Below are 16,209 nucleotides of genomic sequence, written 5' to 3'. Positions count from 1 at the left end.
ACCTGCTCTCTTGATCCCTGCCCCTCGTGGTTAGCGGCCCAGGGGGGACCGGTGGTAACGACATTGTTACGCCGGATAATTAACACCTCTCTCAGGGAAGGGCGATTTCCATCGGATCTTAAATTGGCCATCGTAAGACCGATCCTAAAGAAGCCCTCCCTTGACCCCCTGGTACATAATAATTATCGGCCTGTTTCACTGCTACCATTTTTGGGGAAGGTGATCGAGAGAGCGGTTGCAATCCAGCTTCAGACGGTCTTGGATGAAACGGATTATCTGGACCCATTTCAAACTGGCTTCCGGGCGGGTCACGGGGTTGAGACGGCCATGGTCGCCTTGGTCGATGATCTCCGTCTGGGCATCGACAGGGGAAGCGTGTCCCTGTTGGTGCTCTTGGACATCTCAGCGGCTTTCGATACCATAGACCATGGTATCCTTCTGGGACGCCTGGCTGAGGTGGGGATTGGGGGCACTGTGCTTCAGTGGTTCCGTTCCTACCTCTCCGGGAGGTCTCAGATGGTGCAGCTGGGGGACGTGTGCTCCAGCGAGCGGGCCCTTAAAACCGGGGTCCCTCAAGGAGCCATTCTGTCCCCCATGCTATTTAACATTTACATGAAACCGCTGGGAGAGATCATCCGGAGACATGGGGCGCGGGGTTATCAGTACGCTGATGACACCCAAATTATTTTCTCTATGTCTCCGACTGATGCAGTGACTGGGGATGGCGTCTCTCCCCTAGTGGCCTGTCTGGAGTCAGTAATGGGCTGGATGAGGGAAAACCGACTCAAACTTAATCCAGAGAAAACGGAGGTACTAGTGATAGGTCCCCCTGGTCCAGGAATGGCGGTGGTTCCACCTGTCCTGAATGGGGTCACGCTCCCTGTGAAGGATTCCGTGCGCAGTCTGGGGGTGCTTCTTGACTCGTCCCTTCACCTGACTGCTCAGGTGAATGCGACGGTCAAGAGTACCTGTTATCAGCTTCGGCTGATTCGCCAGCTGCGCCCATATCTGGCCCAGAGGGACCTTGAAACTGTTGTACACGCTCTGGTAACTTCGAGATTGGATTTCTGCAACGCACTCTACATGGGGCAACCCTTATACCACACTCGGAAGCTGCAAGTAGTGCAGAACATGGCAGCACGGCTGGTCACTGGCGTTTCCAGGACCAGCCATATAACACCAGTGCTCAAAGATCTCCATTGGCTGCCTATTCGCTTCCGAGCTCAATATAAGGCGTTGGTTATCACCTATAAAGCCCTAAATGGCTTGGGCCCAGGATTCCTGAAGGACCGTCTCTCCCCGTACATTCCGCCTCGCACCCTCAGAACATCTGGGCAGCAACTCCTGAAGGTGCCTGGGGCAAGGTCGGCCGTTACGGCCAGAAGATCCTTTTCCACAGCTGCCCCAGCCCTTTGGAACACGCTGCCCATAGAGCTCCGCTCATCTACCACCCTGGCCCAATTTAGGAAGGGACTCAAAACCTTCCTATTTAATCAGGCATTCCCCGACTAAACATCCTATGGGCCTCCCTCCTCACTCGTGGCCGTGAGGTTGGGCTAAGGGGCTTTTATTGTTTTTATGTAGAGATGATGTTGTTTTTAATCTGTTTTATATTGTATTTGCTGCACTAAGGTGCATTTGTAAGCCGCCCTGATCTATTTGGAAGGGCGGGGTATAAATAAAATTTTATTATTATTATTATTATCACCTTTGAAAGAGAAAGTAAGGGGCAGTACAGAGGGGCGGCTAGAAGCTGTCCCTGTAAGCCCTGCGTCTGTGCTGCAGCATCTGCATGCTGCAGCACAGATGCACCATCCAAAAGGAGCTGCTCTAGGCACTGCCTTTTTTGTGCCATTGTACGGGCTGCAACTCAGCCCTAGGATGCCTCTTCCGTCCAGAGGCGTATGGGCACTCAGGTGCCCTTACATCATGAGGCTGCGCCCCATGTGGACGGGGCTGTAGCCTTGTGACGTAAGGGAGCCAATATCAGGGCTCAGTGCATATGGATGCTGCACCATATTGAACCCTAATACCCGGCACAAACAGCCTGTCTGTACCAGGCCTAAGTCACCATGAAGGGGGGGGGGGGGGGGAATGAAGCACATTTGAAACAAGACTGATTTCAAATTTATTTCTCAGCGTATGTGCATACATGTGGCTGTTTCAGGTTGTGATATCCCCCCTCCTCTAAACTTCATGCTGCACACTAATGTTTATGTAGAAGAAATTCATGAAATCTGAAATTACCTCCAAGACATCTGCAGTATCGAAAAGCTACTGTGAAAAGCAGTGGACATTTTGTGTTTCTTGTAAGACAAGATGGTGTATTCTGCTGTGTCATGATGCTTGAATCACTATGTGGCAAAAGTGAGGTGCTGTTGGACTGTAGCTCCAAGCAGTCATTGCCAGTATAGTCGATAGTGAAAAATGCTGGGAACAGCAGTCTAACATCATCTAGAGAACACATAATTCCCACCCTGGCTTGTATATAAGTGACAAGGCCCAGTGAATACACTCTGTGGTCAAAGGAAAGAAAAGTGATTAATTGACTTCAGTAGACACTGATACAAGTTAGAGAAAGAATGGAAACTTGTTGGAACCGTGACTAAGGACTTTATCACATGTGAGGAATTTCTCTTAATTTCGAATGAAAAGAAAGTGAGGCCAGAACGCATTCATGTGAATTCGCTAGTTCAGCAAATTTATGTGAATGCGAATTGCATTCGAACTGGCTTCCCATTGCCCGGAAATAGCATCCCATTGCCCGAATTTGCATGTGATAGTCTATCACGCAATAACATGAAACCCCATGATCGCGCTCGGACTGACTTGCCATTGCCCAAATTTGCATGTAGTGGGCTATCACGCAATAACATTAAACCCTATGACTGCATTCAGATTGCCATTGGATTATACTTCCAATTTCCCTTGTCTGATAAGCTCCTCAGAGGTTTAAATCTCTCACTTTTTCATATAGCATACTATAGAGGGGGTAAAGAGGCTTTCTACAGTGTCAGATCTGGAGAAGAGAAGCAGCCTTTATTACAAATTTGGATCTTCTCATTTTGGCATCAAAAGATTGTGCCCTTCATAGAAATTATTAACTACTGTGTGCATGCATACAGAGCTTGGAAGTGTTACTGGGAGATTCTGAGAGTTGCAATCCAAAAAAATTAACTTTTCAAAGCCATACACATGCATTTGTGTGTGTGCACATATTTAAAGCTATAGAGCTGCTGAAAAAAGATTGTTCTACACGGTTTCTTGCATATACCTCCAAAAGCATTGCACAATACCATGCAAATAACCTAATAGGTTGGAATTGTTAAAACAGAATAGATATAACATGATTTGAACAACTCTGAAGACTAAAAAAATGATTATGTCATTGAGAACAATGAGAGCAAAATGTTTTCCTGATAAAAGCAGTCGTAAAACAATGAAGAAACTGCCTTTTGTGGAATAATTAAGAATCAAAGTGACAAATTTGTAGATTGCATGAGTGATAAGGTTTACATGGATGTACAGACTGCCAGAAAAAGGAAAAAGGTAGTTGAGAACATTTTAGTTGTTGAATGATATACACAAATGAAGTCATTCCCTCATAGTGACAAATATTTTAAAATTTCAGATTTGGGTAATATTTTAATATACAGCTGTTAGGAAAACTAATCCTTATGTATATGAATGCCAGAAACATATTTTAATTAGGGCATTAAGTGGGATTTATCAGTTGTATGGTTTACATAAATGGAGCTGTGAGAAAGAGAAATCACCTGCTATATTAAATCTGTGTTTATAGTGTATGTTTCCGGCCTATATTTAAATATGTGAAAGTATGTTGAGTAAGCATCTTTCTGCTTTTTCAAAGACAAGTATTGGCACAGTACTAAAACGTTTTTACAGATAACACGTGAAACCACACTTTGAAACATTTCCAAATATGCCTTTTTTGCTGGCTCTGGCTTACTTTAGCTACTTACGCTGGACTGTCACAGTGTCTTATGGATGATGAGACTCCTCCCCCGCAGGTCCTGCTGCACTCTCCCCAAATTGACCAGGGACCCCAACCCCCATCTATGCTCTGGGGCCAAGTGCCAAAAGGTACGCACTCTCCCTGATAACACCACTGAAAAGATTTCATAGAAAACACAGAATTAGCTTTCAACTGATATGAGCTATTAGGACAGAAAAATATATGGGTCAAGCATTGACCAATTATAGGCAACAGCATTCCTTGTATAGATAACATGCAGATGTTTTACTTTCTTTAGCCATGTTTAGTCAATGGTGAAGGCAAATGCTATTTGTTATTTATCTTTTAGCTAAGCCTCAATTGTAAATCACTAAACATACATAAAAATTAACAAAGCAGCATTTTACATTTCATACAAAACTTTACCATCACTCATTAAAATAGAATACAACTCACTGAAAATCTTTAAATGTTAGGGATAACTTTGCGAGTGTTTTCGGGGAGGGGAGGAAAGAAATCTCACCTATACTTGGACCAATATTTTAAGAGCATAACATGGAAAATTCTCCAGTTAGGAATTTTTATGAGTTTTATTGCTTTTCCTTTAAAAAAAATAAGACCCTGAAGTATGGATGATGTTACAATGGAAGAGGAATCTGAAGCAGTATTTCATCTACACTTACACTGCAGACATAATAAAAGTAATGCCAAGACACAGAAACAACAACAAAAAAATCTTTACACTCACTGACTAGCCAGTTGCTCCAATAGTAAATGAACACATGGACTGAAATTTTAAAACAGACAACAGCAAAGCCTAAACCTGGCAGCAATTTTTTTTATGATGGAGCATTAAGTTAGCATGAGACAAAAGAATACATTAAATATATAACTTGAGTTGGAATATTTTATTCATATCAAATTAAGCCAAATACTGCATCCTAATTTAAGACCAAATTTGGCTGTCTTGTTTCACTTCAGAAAATTGAGAAGGCAGGAGAAAATGGAAAACAAAATAAAATAATTTATCCTGTCAGATAATATTTTGACATTTTGGCCAGTATGTTTTAAAGAGGAATTTTACCTGCTTGTAAAATATGTATAGCCCCTGAGTTGAGCCCTGAATGGTGTAACATTTTATTATACCCTACCCTTGTTTTAAATCAAGGGGTAATGTTATTTCATTGAAGAAAATATCCCTAATATTTCCTTACACAAAAATTATAGATTTTGTTTCTTCATCAATGTGCTATTGGCCCAGAAAGAAAGCTTGTCTTCTAACTGGGCAGCTTTCTTCTGGTGGCATTCTAGTCCAATGACCTCTACTTTGAGTAGCACTGATCTACCATATTGTTCTTTCTAAGCAACATATTCAGTATCTTGGACAATAGCAACCATTATATGCATATATAGTTAAGCAAGCCTACAGCCTCTGACAAAGAAACTCCTTTTTACAAAGTCCTTTTATGCCTGCCCAGACTCCATTTTCTTTCTCATCATCTAGCTAGAGGTTTTTAGCAGCAACAGCAGTGGGTGGGTGGTGAAGCATAGCTAGAGAAACACAGACTTTTGGTGCTAGATTGCAGCATGTGTCTGCAGTAAACAATGAAATAAAACTTGAGCTGAGAAACAGTGAGATACTAGCAGATCGTTCTGTAGCTGTGTGGTCCTGCCTACAACAGGCAAGGTAAACAGCAGCTGCCTCCATAATCCCTTACTGAACAATGCTTGAACAGCAAAACAGAGCAGGAAAGGAGAAAGCAGATTAGCTGCCTCACACCTATTCCCAGCATGTTAAAATAGTATAGCACTGTAAGTTGTCTGGCCATAACAATGGAAATAAAAAGAAAAGTAGAGACTGGTGAAATAAATTTTTAAAAAAGAAAACAAACCTAGATGCTTTTTGGAACACATTTTCAAGTGGTTTCTAGAAGGCTGGAGATGTTTGTATTTATTTATGCAAGGCTTGTCTGACTACTATTTCATTTCACTCGTGCATATTGTTAGTTTTGAATAAAAGTTTGCTGAAACATTTTGAACAGTTCTTACTTTCTGTTCTGTAGCAACCTATTCCTATTTTTTCTGTGCTATTTCTGCCTCAGGTACCATTTAAAAAAAAAGAAGAAGAAGTAATCCCCAGGAAATCATCTGCTTTGTTAACTGAGGTCTACTTGTATAATGACTGTCATTATTCTGTTTGAAGAAGTATTTCTTGTTGTTGTGTGGCTTCAAATCATTTCTGACTCAGGGCAACCCTAAGGCAAACCTATCACAGAGTTTTCTGGAGATGAGAGTGTGTGACTCACCCAAAGACACCCAGTGGGTTTCCATGGCTAAGCAGGAATCGAACCCAGAGATGTAGTCCAACGCTCAAACCACTACACCACAATTTATACTGGTCTTTTAATCAAAAAGTCCCCAAGGAGGCTTACAAGTGCAGGTTAACACAAAAACAAAGCAAAACAAAACTTCTCTCATACATGCATACAATGCAGCAGCCCTCATTCCTCTGGCTAAGAAATGGAGCCGGAGCACTTGCTTCTTTGTTTCTCTAGTCCTAGGGCAACTGGAACTAAGGTCTCAAACACACTGCAGAAATAATCCAGTGTGAGACCGCTTTAGCTGCCCTGGCTAAATGCTACGGAATTCTGGGAACTGTAGTTTTGTGAGACATTTAACCTTCTCTGTCAGAGAGCTCTGGGGCCACAACAGACTACAATTCCCAGGATTCCCTAGCATTGAGCCAGAGAAGTTAAAGCGGTCTCAAACTGGATTATTTCTGCAGTGTGTTTTGGATCTAAGTTTTCTTTTATTTCCCTTTTCCCTGCCAGAAGAGAAAACTTAGCTCCAGTTGCCCTAGGACTAGAGAAACAAAGAAATAAATGTAGCTGTTTTGTGTAGCAACATAATTTAATTAAAAGATTAAAAAATTAAAAAATACAGCACACCACATTAAACACACACTGCAACTCAATAATTAAAATTCTTTTCTTTTCTTCTGTCTAGCCAGAAGGTTTGTTTTTGCAGTATTGGCATCAGGAGGATGGAGAAGGAAGGCTGGAGAAAGACAAAACTTCCTATGTTGTGTTGCAGCAACATGTCAACAGTAAGCAAATAAAATTTGACCTGGGAAAGAATGGGATCCTTCTCTAGGTGATCCTATTATAGCTGTCTGTCCTTACACACAACAGGCAAGGGAAACAGCTGCCTCCAGACTCACTTACTAAGCATGTATGAAGAGCAAAACAGAAAGAAAAGGGGAAAGATTAGCCTGCCTCACCAACTAACCTGGCATGTTGAAAAAGCATAGACCTGTATGTTTTGCCACCAAAATGGAAATCATAAGGAAGTAGAGGCTGTTGAAAGAAAAATATTAACCTGGGATTCATTATGGGAGAATCTTAAAAGTTGACTCAAGAAAATTCAAAATGCTGTTGTTTATTTCTGCATGGCTTACCTGATCTGGTTGTTTCATTTAATATGGGCATAATGTGAGTTCTGAATAAAATGTTTGCTGAACCATACTCAACTGCTCTTCTTTTTTGTGGTGTAGGAATCTATCCCTACTCTTTCCATGATATTTCTACCTCTGGTACCAAAGTTTCTGTTAAATATGTAAAGCCCAGGAAGACATCTACTACAATTACTGATGTATCTCAGAAAGCTTTCTTAATTGCTGTCACCACTGCAATTGACTCTTTAAGAATTTTATCGTATAACTGATCTGATTCAATAAATGTCAATGATTACTTGTATTCTAGCATGTCCACCTGGTGTGTTCACCTTTGAAAGTACCTACAAAGTGGTAGAACAGTTAGACTGAAGCAACTATGACAATTACTAGCACTAACTTGCTTTTCTTTGATTGAATCAGCATGTCAAGAGAGTATTTGTCAAAGTCAATGTCAACAACAGTGGGAAAATACTAACATTCTATTGGCTCTAAAGTGCTCTAAGTACAAAACTAAATAATATTTAAATGTGTTGGACTCACTTATTCTTAGATTAAATTCACAAAATAAGAAGATGTATTGATTATACAGTAATTTCTTATATTTGTTGCATGCAATCCCCACTCCCAGAATGGCTGGTGTCATGGTTACTCATTACACTTGCCATGTTTTAGTTTCAAAAAGAACAATTGATTAAATAATAGTTGCAGTTAAGTGGAAAATATAATACTGTATCTCTATTCTCAGCCACTCCATTCAGCAATAGCTACAATTGTCTAGTAGTGCATCTATAATTTCCATTCTTCACCAGCCAGGAAATAAGAGGAGTATTAAGAGAAAGCCAAGTAGCTGGGGTGCAGAGAAGAAATAAACAAAAAGCTGTCAGAAAAGACAGGAAAGCAAACAGAAGAGCAGGTGGCTGATTTCAGCTGGGCAAACACCTGGTTGCCAGGAAAAAGTTTACTGAGCTTTTGACCACCTGAAACAGCTTCATGGAAATCTGGGGAAACTACAGTTTTCTGCTCAACAAAGGCTTCTATGATTTGCTCTGTTAATAGTTGTACAGATGATCTATTTAAACAGAAGCATAAAGTCTCTTTTGCAAGAGACAATAAAGAAAGCATATAACCTCCCATCACAGTATAAAAACAATTTAGTTATCTATGTATATAATTTACATAGCAAACATTCAATGTCATCAGTAATGAAACAAGTTTGCCTTTTAATGTTTTTAAACAGGAAACATATTAGATATTTACCTCTGATAGTTTTGCAAGTGATTTCTGCCCAGCAATACATTTGGGATTGTTCTTGCTCAGATCATAGCTAGAACTTTCTAGAAAGTATCAGGTGTGATGAAACACTAGCCCAAGGTTCTCACCCATTTACTGCAGATCTCATTAACAATGTAAGGCACCAGTCCAGAATCTTCCTACTTCGATTTAAACTTAAAATGCCAAGTGATAACCTAACATTTGAAATCCCAGAGCAGAGTTTTATGGAAAAATGTTGGTGAATGAAACTGATTGAACAGAACCTTCTGAAGAACAGTTATATAGAAACAATATATGGTCTCTATGCACTTACAAAAAAAATCAACCATCAGACTGTATCCAAACATGGTCTTCAGTATTGCTCCTTTAAAACATTAAACTCCTTTGGCTGGGATACCCAAAGCAGAATATTTAATGAACATGGGTAGCTACTGCTTATGATGCTGTTCAGGAGAAGTCCAAAATAATCTGACATGGTATGTATACTAGGGAATGTGTGATGTGTCTCATTGGAGTGAATAAAATTTGTGTGACAGCAAATTTTCAAAAGAACAAAAGAACTCTCAGTTTCTCTTAGAAGCCACCTGAATGCTAACATTGTTGTTATTTGATCTTCTACCAATTTTGGATCATAGACTACAAAAAGAATATTCATCCTGTCAGTGTAAATTCTACACGAATAATGTTCATTCTGCATAGATGGCTAAAGGGCTATACAGACCACCCTAAAGGGGCGGTCTGCAGCCGACCCTTCACTAAAGATGATGCTGTTATCCTCAGTCATTTTCTTTATTTTACTAGGAAGTTCATACTTGATTGAAAGATATTTGATATCCTACCATAGGGCTGAATATCTAAGCCAGGCCTACTCTAAACAGGTTGGAGACTAGTCAAGTGTCCCATACGATTTGATAATTTTTTTCTTTTAGCTGAATGAGAATATTCCATGCAGAAATATCTGAGGTTTAATAAACTGTAAAAAAGTTTTCCAGCGAAGCTACCATCCCCCTCCCTAAATTAAAAGCAGGCAGCAGACCAAATAAGTAACCTATGGATCAAGACAAACAGCCTGTGTAGTAGAATAAATCAGAATAAGACTGTATTCTTACAGAAACATATATACTCTATAGTGATAAATGTCTGTATTATCTCTGAGGGTTTGAGCAGTATGAATTTGAGCAGCCTCTACTCTCACGGCAAATGGTAAAACAAATTTTTATCAGAAGATAAAATCTACATTTTTTCTATTTGCTTAGAACAGTCCGCAGTACCAAAGAAAGAATGAGCCAGAATTCCACTAGGAACCTGAGAGGAGCAGTCTGTAGAATTATAAGAGTGATTTTCTCTGATTCCTGAAGGCCAGAATGTAATATGTTGTGTAGCTACTGAATATACATAATGCGTATATGAAAGCAGATGACCACATTAACACTTTAATATTGAAACACAGATTGCAAGGAAGTTTGGAATTTCACAGAAATACGAACTACAACAAAAGCAAAAAATGAAAGCAGCTTTTGAATTTCAAAGAGTCAGTTTCAGAAGTAGTTTAAAGGTTATTTTCACATGCATACTTCTGCGATCTGAATTCTGAAGAGCTAGGCTAGCTAGGTAGAGTGGTATCTTCCTCACTGAATTCAACAAGAATGCCAGCACACTGGGGGTAATTTTCTGTAACAATACTAAAGTTCTGCTGCAGAACAATAAACTAAGGAAATAATCTGCAATATGCTGCAGATGCTTGGAAGGGGTGAGTTGACATTGATTATGAAAAGTATGTATGGCAATATAATCAATCAGTTCTAATGATACAGTGCTGTTTGTATTTCTCACCCCTCCCTTTAGTTAGTTCTGAGGAAGTGGCTACTTTAAGTCAATCACAAATTCTAAGTTCAGATGAGAGGCAAACTGTGTTACCTGCTAAGAACCTTCTGATTTGAAATGCCTAGAATGTTCCTCATGCTCAAAAGATATATGCTCTCAGGGTTATAGTGGCTTCAGAATATGTGTTCTGGGCAAAGCACAGCACTTTCTAGAGGGCTATCTGTTGCCTATACAATAAGAGATACTACAACAAAGGATCTTAAACATTAGTAAGAGTTTATTTTAAAATAATATTACTGATTTTTGTTTTGTTCCATGAAATAGTCCAGTCATAAAAAGAAGCCAGCATTTCATTCTGGTACTTTTACGCAAAGTGTATATTTCTGAGATATGCATAACCTAAAAATATTTCCTCAGTAACTTAAATTCAAAGTAATTTGAACTCACCCCTTTTTCTATGCTTCCACTTTGGCAAAGAGTACCCTCAGCTGCTGGAATACTGTTGGTAACACAACGGTTACTTTTGCTGAGACACCAAAGCTCTCTACACACTTCCTGGGAAAGAAGGCAAAAGCAAGTTGTTCAGAAGAACTGAATAGCATTTATCCAGAAGCTCCGTAAGATATGCATATTTCTCCTGAAAGTCTCAGATACTTGTCTATAATAAAACAAACTGAAATATATTTTGGAACATTGATCAAGGTGGATCAATTCACATTAGCTTTTTTAAAAAACCAAGGTAACTTCTTTCCTGAATGTAAATTTCTTGTAGCAAAACTGTCTGAATTCATCTACACAGGACATTCCTGTTGGGGCTGCGTGCAGAAAGCTCAACATAGATAAGTACAGCAGTAATCTCTGTTTGTGATAAACCCTGAAGACATCTGCTTTAACACATACAAACCCCAGAATGAGTTACTTAAGTGAATTAGCCATCAGTCTGTGATAGTTTATCAATACAGTTTGAAACAATCAACACAAATCTTGAATTGTGTACACAGATAATCTTTCTTCAAGGAGGACTGTTTACATGTTTCCAATGCAGATCCTTCAGGAGAACTAAAAACTACCAGTTCCAGTACTTAGGGGTGGCCATAGGATCTACTATTTGGCCAAACAAAGAAGGCTTTTTGGTACCTTAGATGTAGAAGACATATTTTCCTGGCCAGCCATGTCCACTCCCAACACTGGAGCTTAATGTAATTCTGTCTCCCTTGTTTGACTGGAAGTTACCTTTAGCCCTAACACTTGAAGAATGCTTTTTTATTCTCCTTGGGACAGTTCCTCTCAACTTGCCCTGCACAAATCATCCTTAAGCACAACAGTATATAACAGCTAGTGTAGATCAGCAGCTTGGGCCCTTCAGCACCGTGCAAAGAAGGTGAAATCCTTCCTTTCATAGCACAGTGCTGGCAGGAGGAAATATTCGGCAGGGCTTCAACCATGTCAGAATAACCATTACTGACCTTTTGCTACAGATTTCCCCAGTAACCCCAAAAGTACTGCAGAATCTTCTCACATTAACAAAGCAGGGGGGAAACACAGAGCTGCCACTGAGGATATTCACTTTCCACTGTGTTTCTACTAGTAAACCTATGAAAAAACTACTATGAGGACCTGTTAGCATGATTGGTCATCCTGGAGTAACAACTCCCTCAATTTACTTCAGCCTCTGATTTGTTTTTGTTTTTTGTTTATGCAATCAAAGAGTTGAAAAAGTAGTAACACCAAAAGAATATCAGGGGTTTCTTACCAGCCCTCCTATGCCTTTAATAGAAGGTTGGTAACTTTGGTGGGTCCAGGGGAGAATTTTCTACTCTGGGGTGAAATGCACTACAACCCCCCCCCCCCAAGAAGGAGTAGACCTGGAAGGTGTTGGAAGTGCACATGTGATGCTGGGGGGGGGGGTTTGAGGGTATAATGTTAAACAGAACAGGAGGCTACATTCAACTTTTAAGTGAATCACCACCATTTTTCTAGGATAAGCAAAAAGTTTTAAACTATGCTTTTATTTTAAATTTTGTGAGTCACTTTGGATCTCATACCAGGACAAAGGAAGAGATAGAAATTGAATAAATAAATAAAAACCTTATTGTTCTTCTTTGTGGTCTCTATGAATCATACAAATGGTTGATTGGAATGCTAACTCACTAGTGGAGAGTTCTATATCAGGATGATGGCAGCCCAGCATCAGCCTTCAACCTGGCACTGAGGTGGTAGGGCTGTGACTAGACAATTTATCTGGACGTTATAAGGACCCTCTTCAAGAGCACTGTCGAACACTGCAATAGCTCTTGATGAGTGAGCTTGAAGGCCCTGTGGAACATGCAGTTTGGAGTCCTCATAAAAGAGCACAAAAGTCTCCACAACAGTCTCGACAATCTATTTCAAGATAATTTGTGATGAAATTGGAATATCTTTTACATGTACAGAACATCAAACAAAAAGGAAGGATCCAATGTGAAGTGGTGCAGTGTGGTCCAATAAAATGCAAGTGCTCATCTCACATCCTTTTTTTTTAACAGAGTGCTCAGGTTTTGAACAAATGTAAAAAGAGTAAGTTCCTCTTGAAGGTGAAAAGAGGAAATTGTCTTTGGGAGAAAAGAGATGTCTGGGCAGAGCACCACCTTATCCCTATGAAATGTAAGGTAACCTGGCAATGCTCCTTCTCCTGCTTTTATAGCAGAAATAATGGCTACCAGAAATGCCATCTTATCAATAGATAAGTAAAGTAAATGTAAGTCTACAGGCTCAAACTGCGGCCTTGTGAAATGAGCAAGAACCATCAACAGCAACCAGTGGTACTGGAGGATAGAGCTTTTTCAGTTCTTCAAGGAATTTCTTCACCAGAGGGTTTGTTACAATGCACCAACACTGAGAAACAGTCTAGATAAAAGGGAGTCAGATAAACTTCCATGGATGAAAAAGATGGATGAGAAGTTTTGAGATGCAACAAGGGATGGAGTAATTTTTTTAGTAAATACTACTAACCATTTTTTTAAAAGCCAGTAATATTCTTCTTCTTTATATAAATGGCAAGAAATTTCTTTGGAGAAAGTGGACTAATTTTGGTAAGCAGGATTTTTCTAAAATTATATATTATTAAGGACAGATTAGGAATGCTCCTGTAATGGTAAAGAAGATTTGTGATATGATGATGTGGTGTAAAAAACTAAAACAGGAAAGATACCAGGGCCAAATGATTTGTTGGCTCTCTATAATTCATGTTTTGAGGATGGGCCATTATTGCCTCTACAACAAACAATGAGTACTATTTTGCAGAATGGGAGAATTCTGGACAGTTGGAAACAGGTAAGCAGAGTATTAATATCAAAAGAGGACCAGGATCTGACAATAACTAAAAATTATAGCCCAGTATCATTATTGAAGAATTACTATAAGTTGTTTATTATGGTTTTGGCTTAAAGACTGAAAATAATTTTCAGGATTTTTTACATGGCGATCAGTATAAATTTTTTCATAAAAGACAGTTATGCGATAACATCAGAAATGTTTTAGCTATTTTGGAATATTTAGAGCTTCACAACAAGAATCAAAATGCATTATTATTTTTTTGGAACGTGATTTTTTTTTTTTTGACAGTTTGAACCAGACTTTGTTATTCACTGTTGGAAGAGATGGATTTTGGTGAAAAATTCATTCAATGAGTCACATTGATGTATACTTCATAAAACGCCCAAATATTGGTTAAAGGAAAATTAATAAAAGCTTGAAAAATCTAAAAGGTAACAAGACAGGAGTGTCATTACCACTTTTAAAATCTTGATTCTTGAGCTTTTAAACAGAAATATAAGAGATGAGAAGACAGTGTTGGGTGTAAGGATTTAAAAAGACATATACAAGTTAAGGGCATTCACTGATGATCTGGTGATAGTTTTGGAAAACCCACTGGAGGGTATACAAGTGTTAATGGAAAGTTAAGTGCATTTGGTAAGCTGGCAGGTTTTAAGATCCATACTGTATCTAGTTATGGAATGGATATGAGTTTCTCTTCAGGTTGTCTCTTTCTGCTTTTTGGGGCAGTGATCCAACTGTTTCTGATTAGAAGAACTTGAAAGGCACGTTGAAGCTTGAATCAAATCTCATTCTATGGTACTGGCAGTTGAGGTGCAGGATACCGTAACGCTTTCTGTCCACAGCTGTCAGAACAAAGATGGATAGTTGAGCCCACTGAGGCAATACTTGCATGTTTATATTTGCAAAGAGCCCTCAACCTCAGTCAACAGGATTAACAAAGGCAAAGTCAACCAACGGCGCCATTGCAGTTTGCTTCGCCTTCACTTTTGGATTGCCACATTTATTAACTTTTTTCTTCTTAGGGCTGCCTCATCATGCTGTACTCGGGAGCAGCAATGCTTCTTAGAGGCATTCTCAAGTGCTTTTCCTGGAGTTAGGGAAGTAAGGAACACACTGCTGATTATTACAAACCTGTAGTTGAGATTGGCCATGTAGGATCAAACATGATGGAAATCAAGAAGACACAATAGCAAAAGTACACAGGAGTAAATCATGGACTTGGGCAGTATCCAAAACCATAAATGGATGGGACAAGAACTTAGTCAATGGAGTCAATGGAGGCAGAGCAAAACTAAGGGCAATATCCTTGGCCACCAAATCAATGGAGTTTAGAGTGTCTTCCTAAGAGGCCACAGGTTGAGACTTGTACTCTTTGCCTAAACAGACACTCAGAACATCCATCTGAACCATTGCATTCAGAATCATTGCACCACATGTGATATAGAGTTTCAAGATGGCTGTAGAGGCCATTTAGTGATGGAGGAACTGAAATCCAGAAGCTGCTGAAATTCATGAAATATTAGAAATCAGTGAAGTAGAACTAGAAAAGAAAGTGAAGTATCAACTGTAAAGAAAATCAGTGGAGGTAAATTGTGCACAGAACATTCCAGTCAATGCTATTCACTTAGTGGACAAAAAGGAATTGAGGAAAGCTAGTTAAGTTGCATCTAGACATGTATGTTGAGGGAGTAGGGGCAGAGTTCCTACCAAAAACGTTCAGCTCTAGAATGTTCTGTGATGGGCTTTGCATAGATGAAAACCCCAACAAGACCCATGAAGAAGAATTCATACATTTTTTTTGTCAGATCATTTGGCCAAAGGGTCATTGGAGGGAATCTGATGGGGTTGTGGCCTTGACAACTGTATGCAGCCTCAGGGTCACACATTGCTGACTCCTCCTGCAACACTTTAACATGGCAACAACAATGCAACTAGTTAAAGACACAGACAGCTTGTTGGGGCAGGGGATGGGAGAATTAGCAACTTTATCTTGACTCACCACTTTCATTTGAGGATAGGTTATCATTTTACTTATAGTTTAAATTACCAATAAATGAAGTTTAAAAACAACAAATAGTTAATTATTCAGTGTAGTCAGGCAACATGTTTGACAAAGATGTACAGGGGTCCTTATTGATGTAGATTTGTGTTGCAAAATATAACAGGCTTCTTTTGATCTTTCACAAAAAGAAATTAGGGAATAAGGATCCTTTCTGTTCCTGACACATTTACTGGTGTTAGATCTGCATTCTATTACTGCTTCAATGAACTTTGAGTAGGTATATAGATGTTCCCTGATAGTTCTTATTTAAATCCTGAGAAAAATCAAATATTTTCAGCTTCTCACATGAAGCTAACTTTGTAA

At 39.3% G+C, this 16,209-nt stretch overlaps 1 protein-coding gene across 2 annotated transcripts in view; it reads right to left on the bottom strand.

The window, feature by feature from the left end:
- Window positions 1–16,209, bottom strand: part of ADAMTS6 (ADAM metallopeptidase with thrombospondin type 1 motif 6) — a 177,107-nt gene that overhangs the window by 50,612 nt on the left and 110,286 nt on the right. For both annotated transcript variants that reach the window (XM_042449962.1, XM_042449963.1), the window contains exons 12-13: window positions 10,974–11,081; window positions 3,984–4,129 (exon numbers count right to left, since the gene is read on the bottom strand). In XM_042449962.1, the coding sequence (XP_042305896.1) occupies window positions 3,984–4,129; window positions 10,974–11,081 (254 nt within the window). The remainder of the gene's footprint in view (window positions 1–3,983; window positions 4,130–10,973; window positions 11,082–16,209) is intronic.

This window comes from Sceloporus undulatus, chromosome 2 (genome assembly GCF_019175285.1).
Source record: "Sceloporus undulatus isolate JIND9_A2432 ecotype Alabama chromosome 2, SceUnd_v1.1, whole genome shotgun sequence".
NCBI lineage: Eukaryota > Metazoa > Chordata > Lepidosauria > Squamata > Phrynosomatidae > Sceloporus > Sceloporus undulatus.
This window is presented reverse-complemented; position numbering and strand designations above follow the sequence as displayed.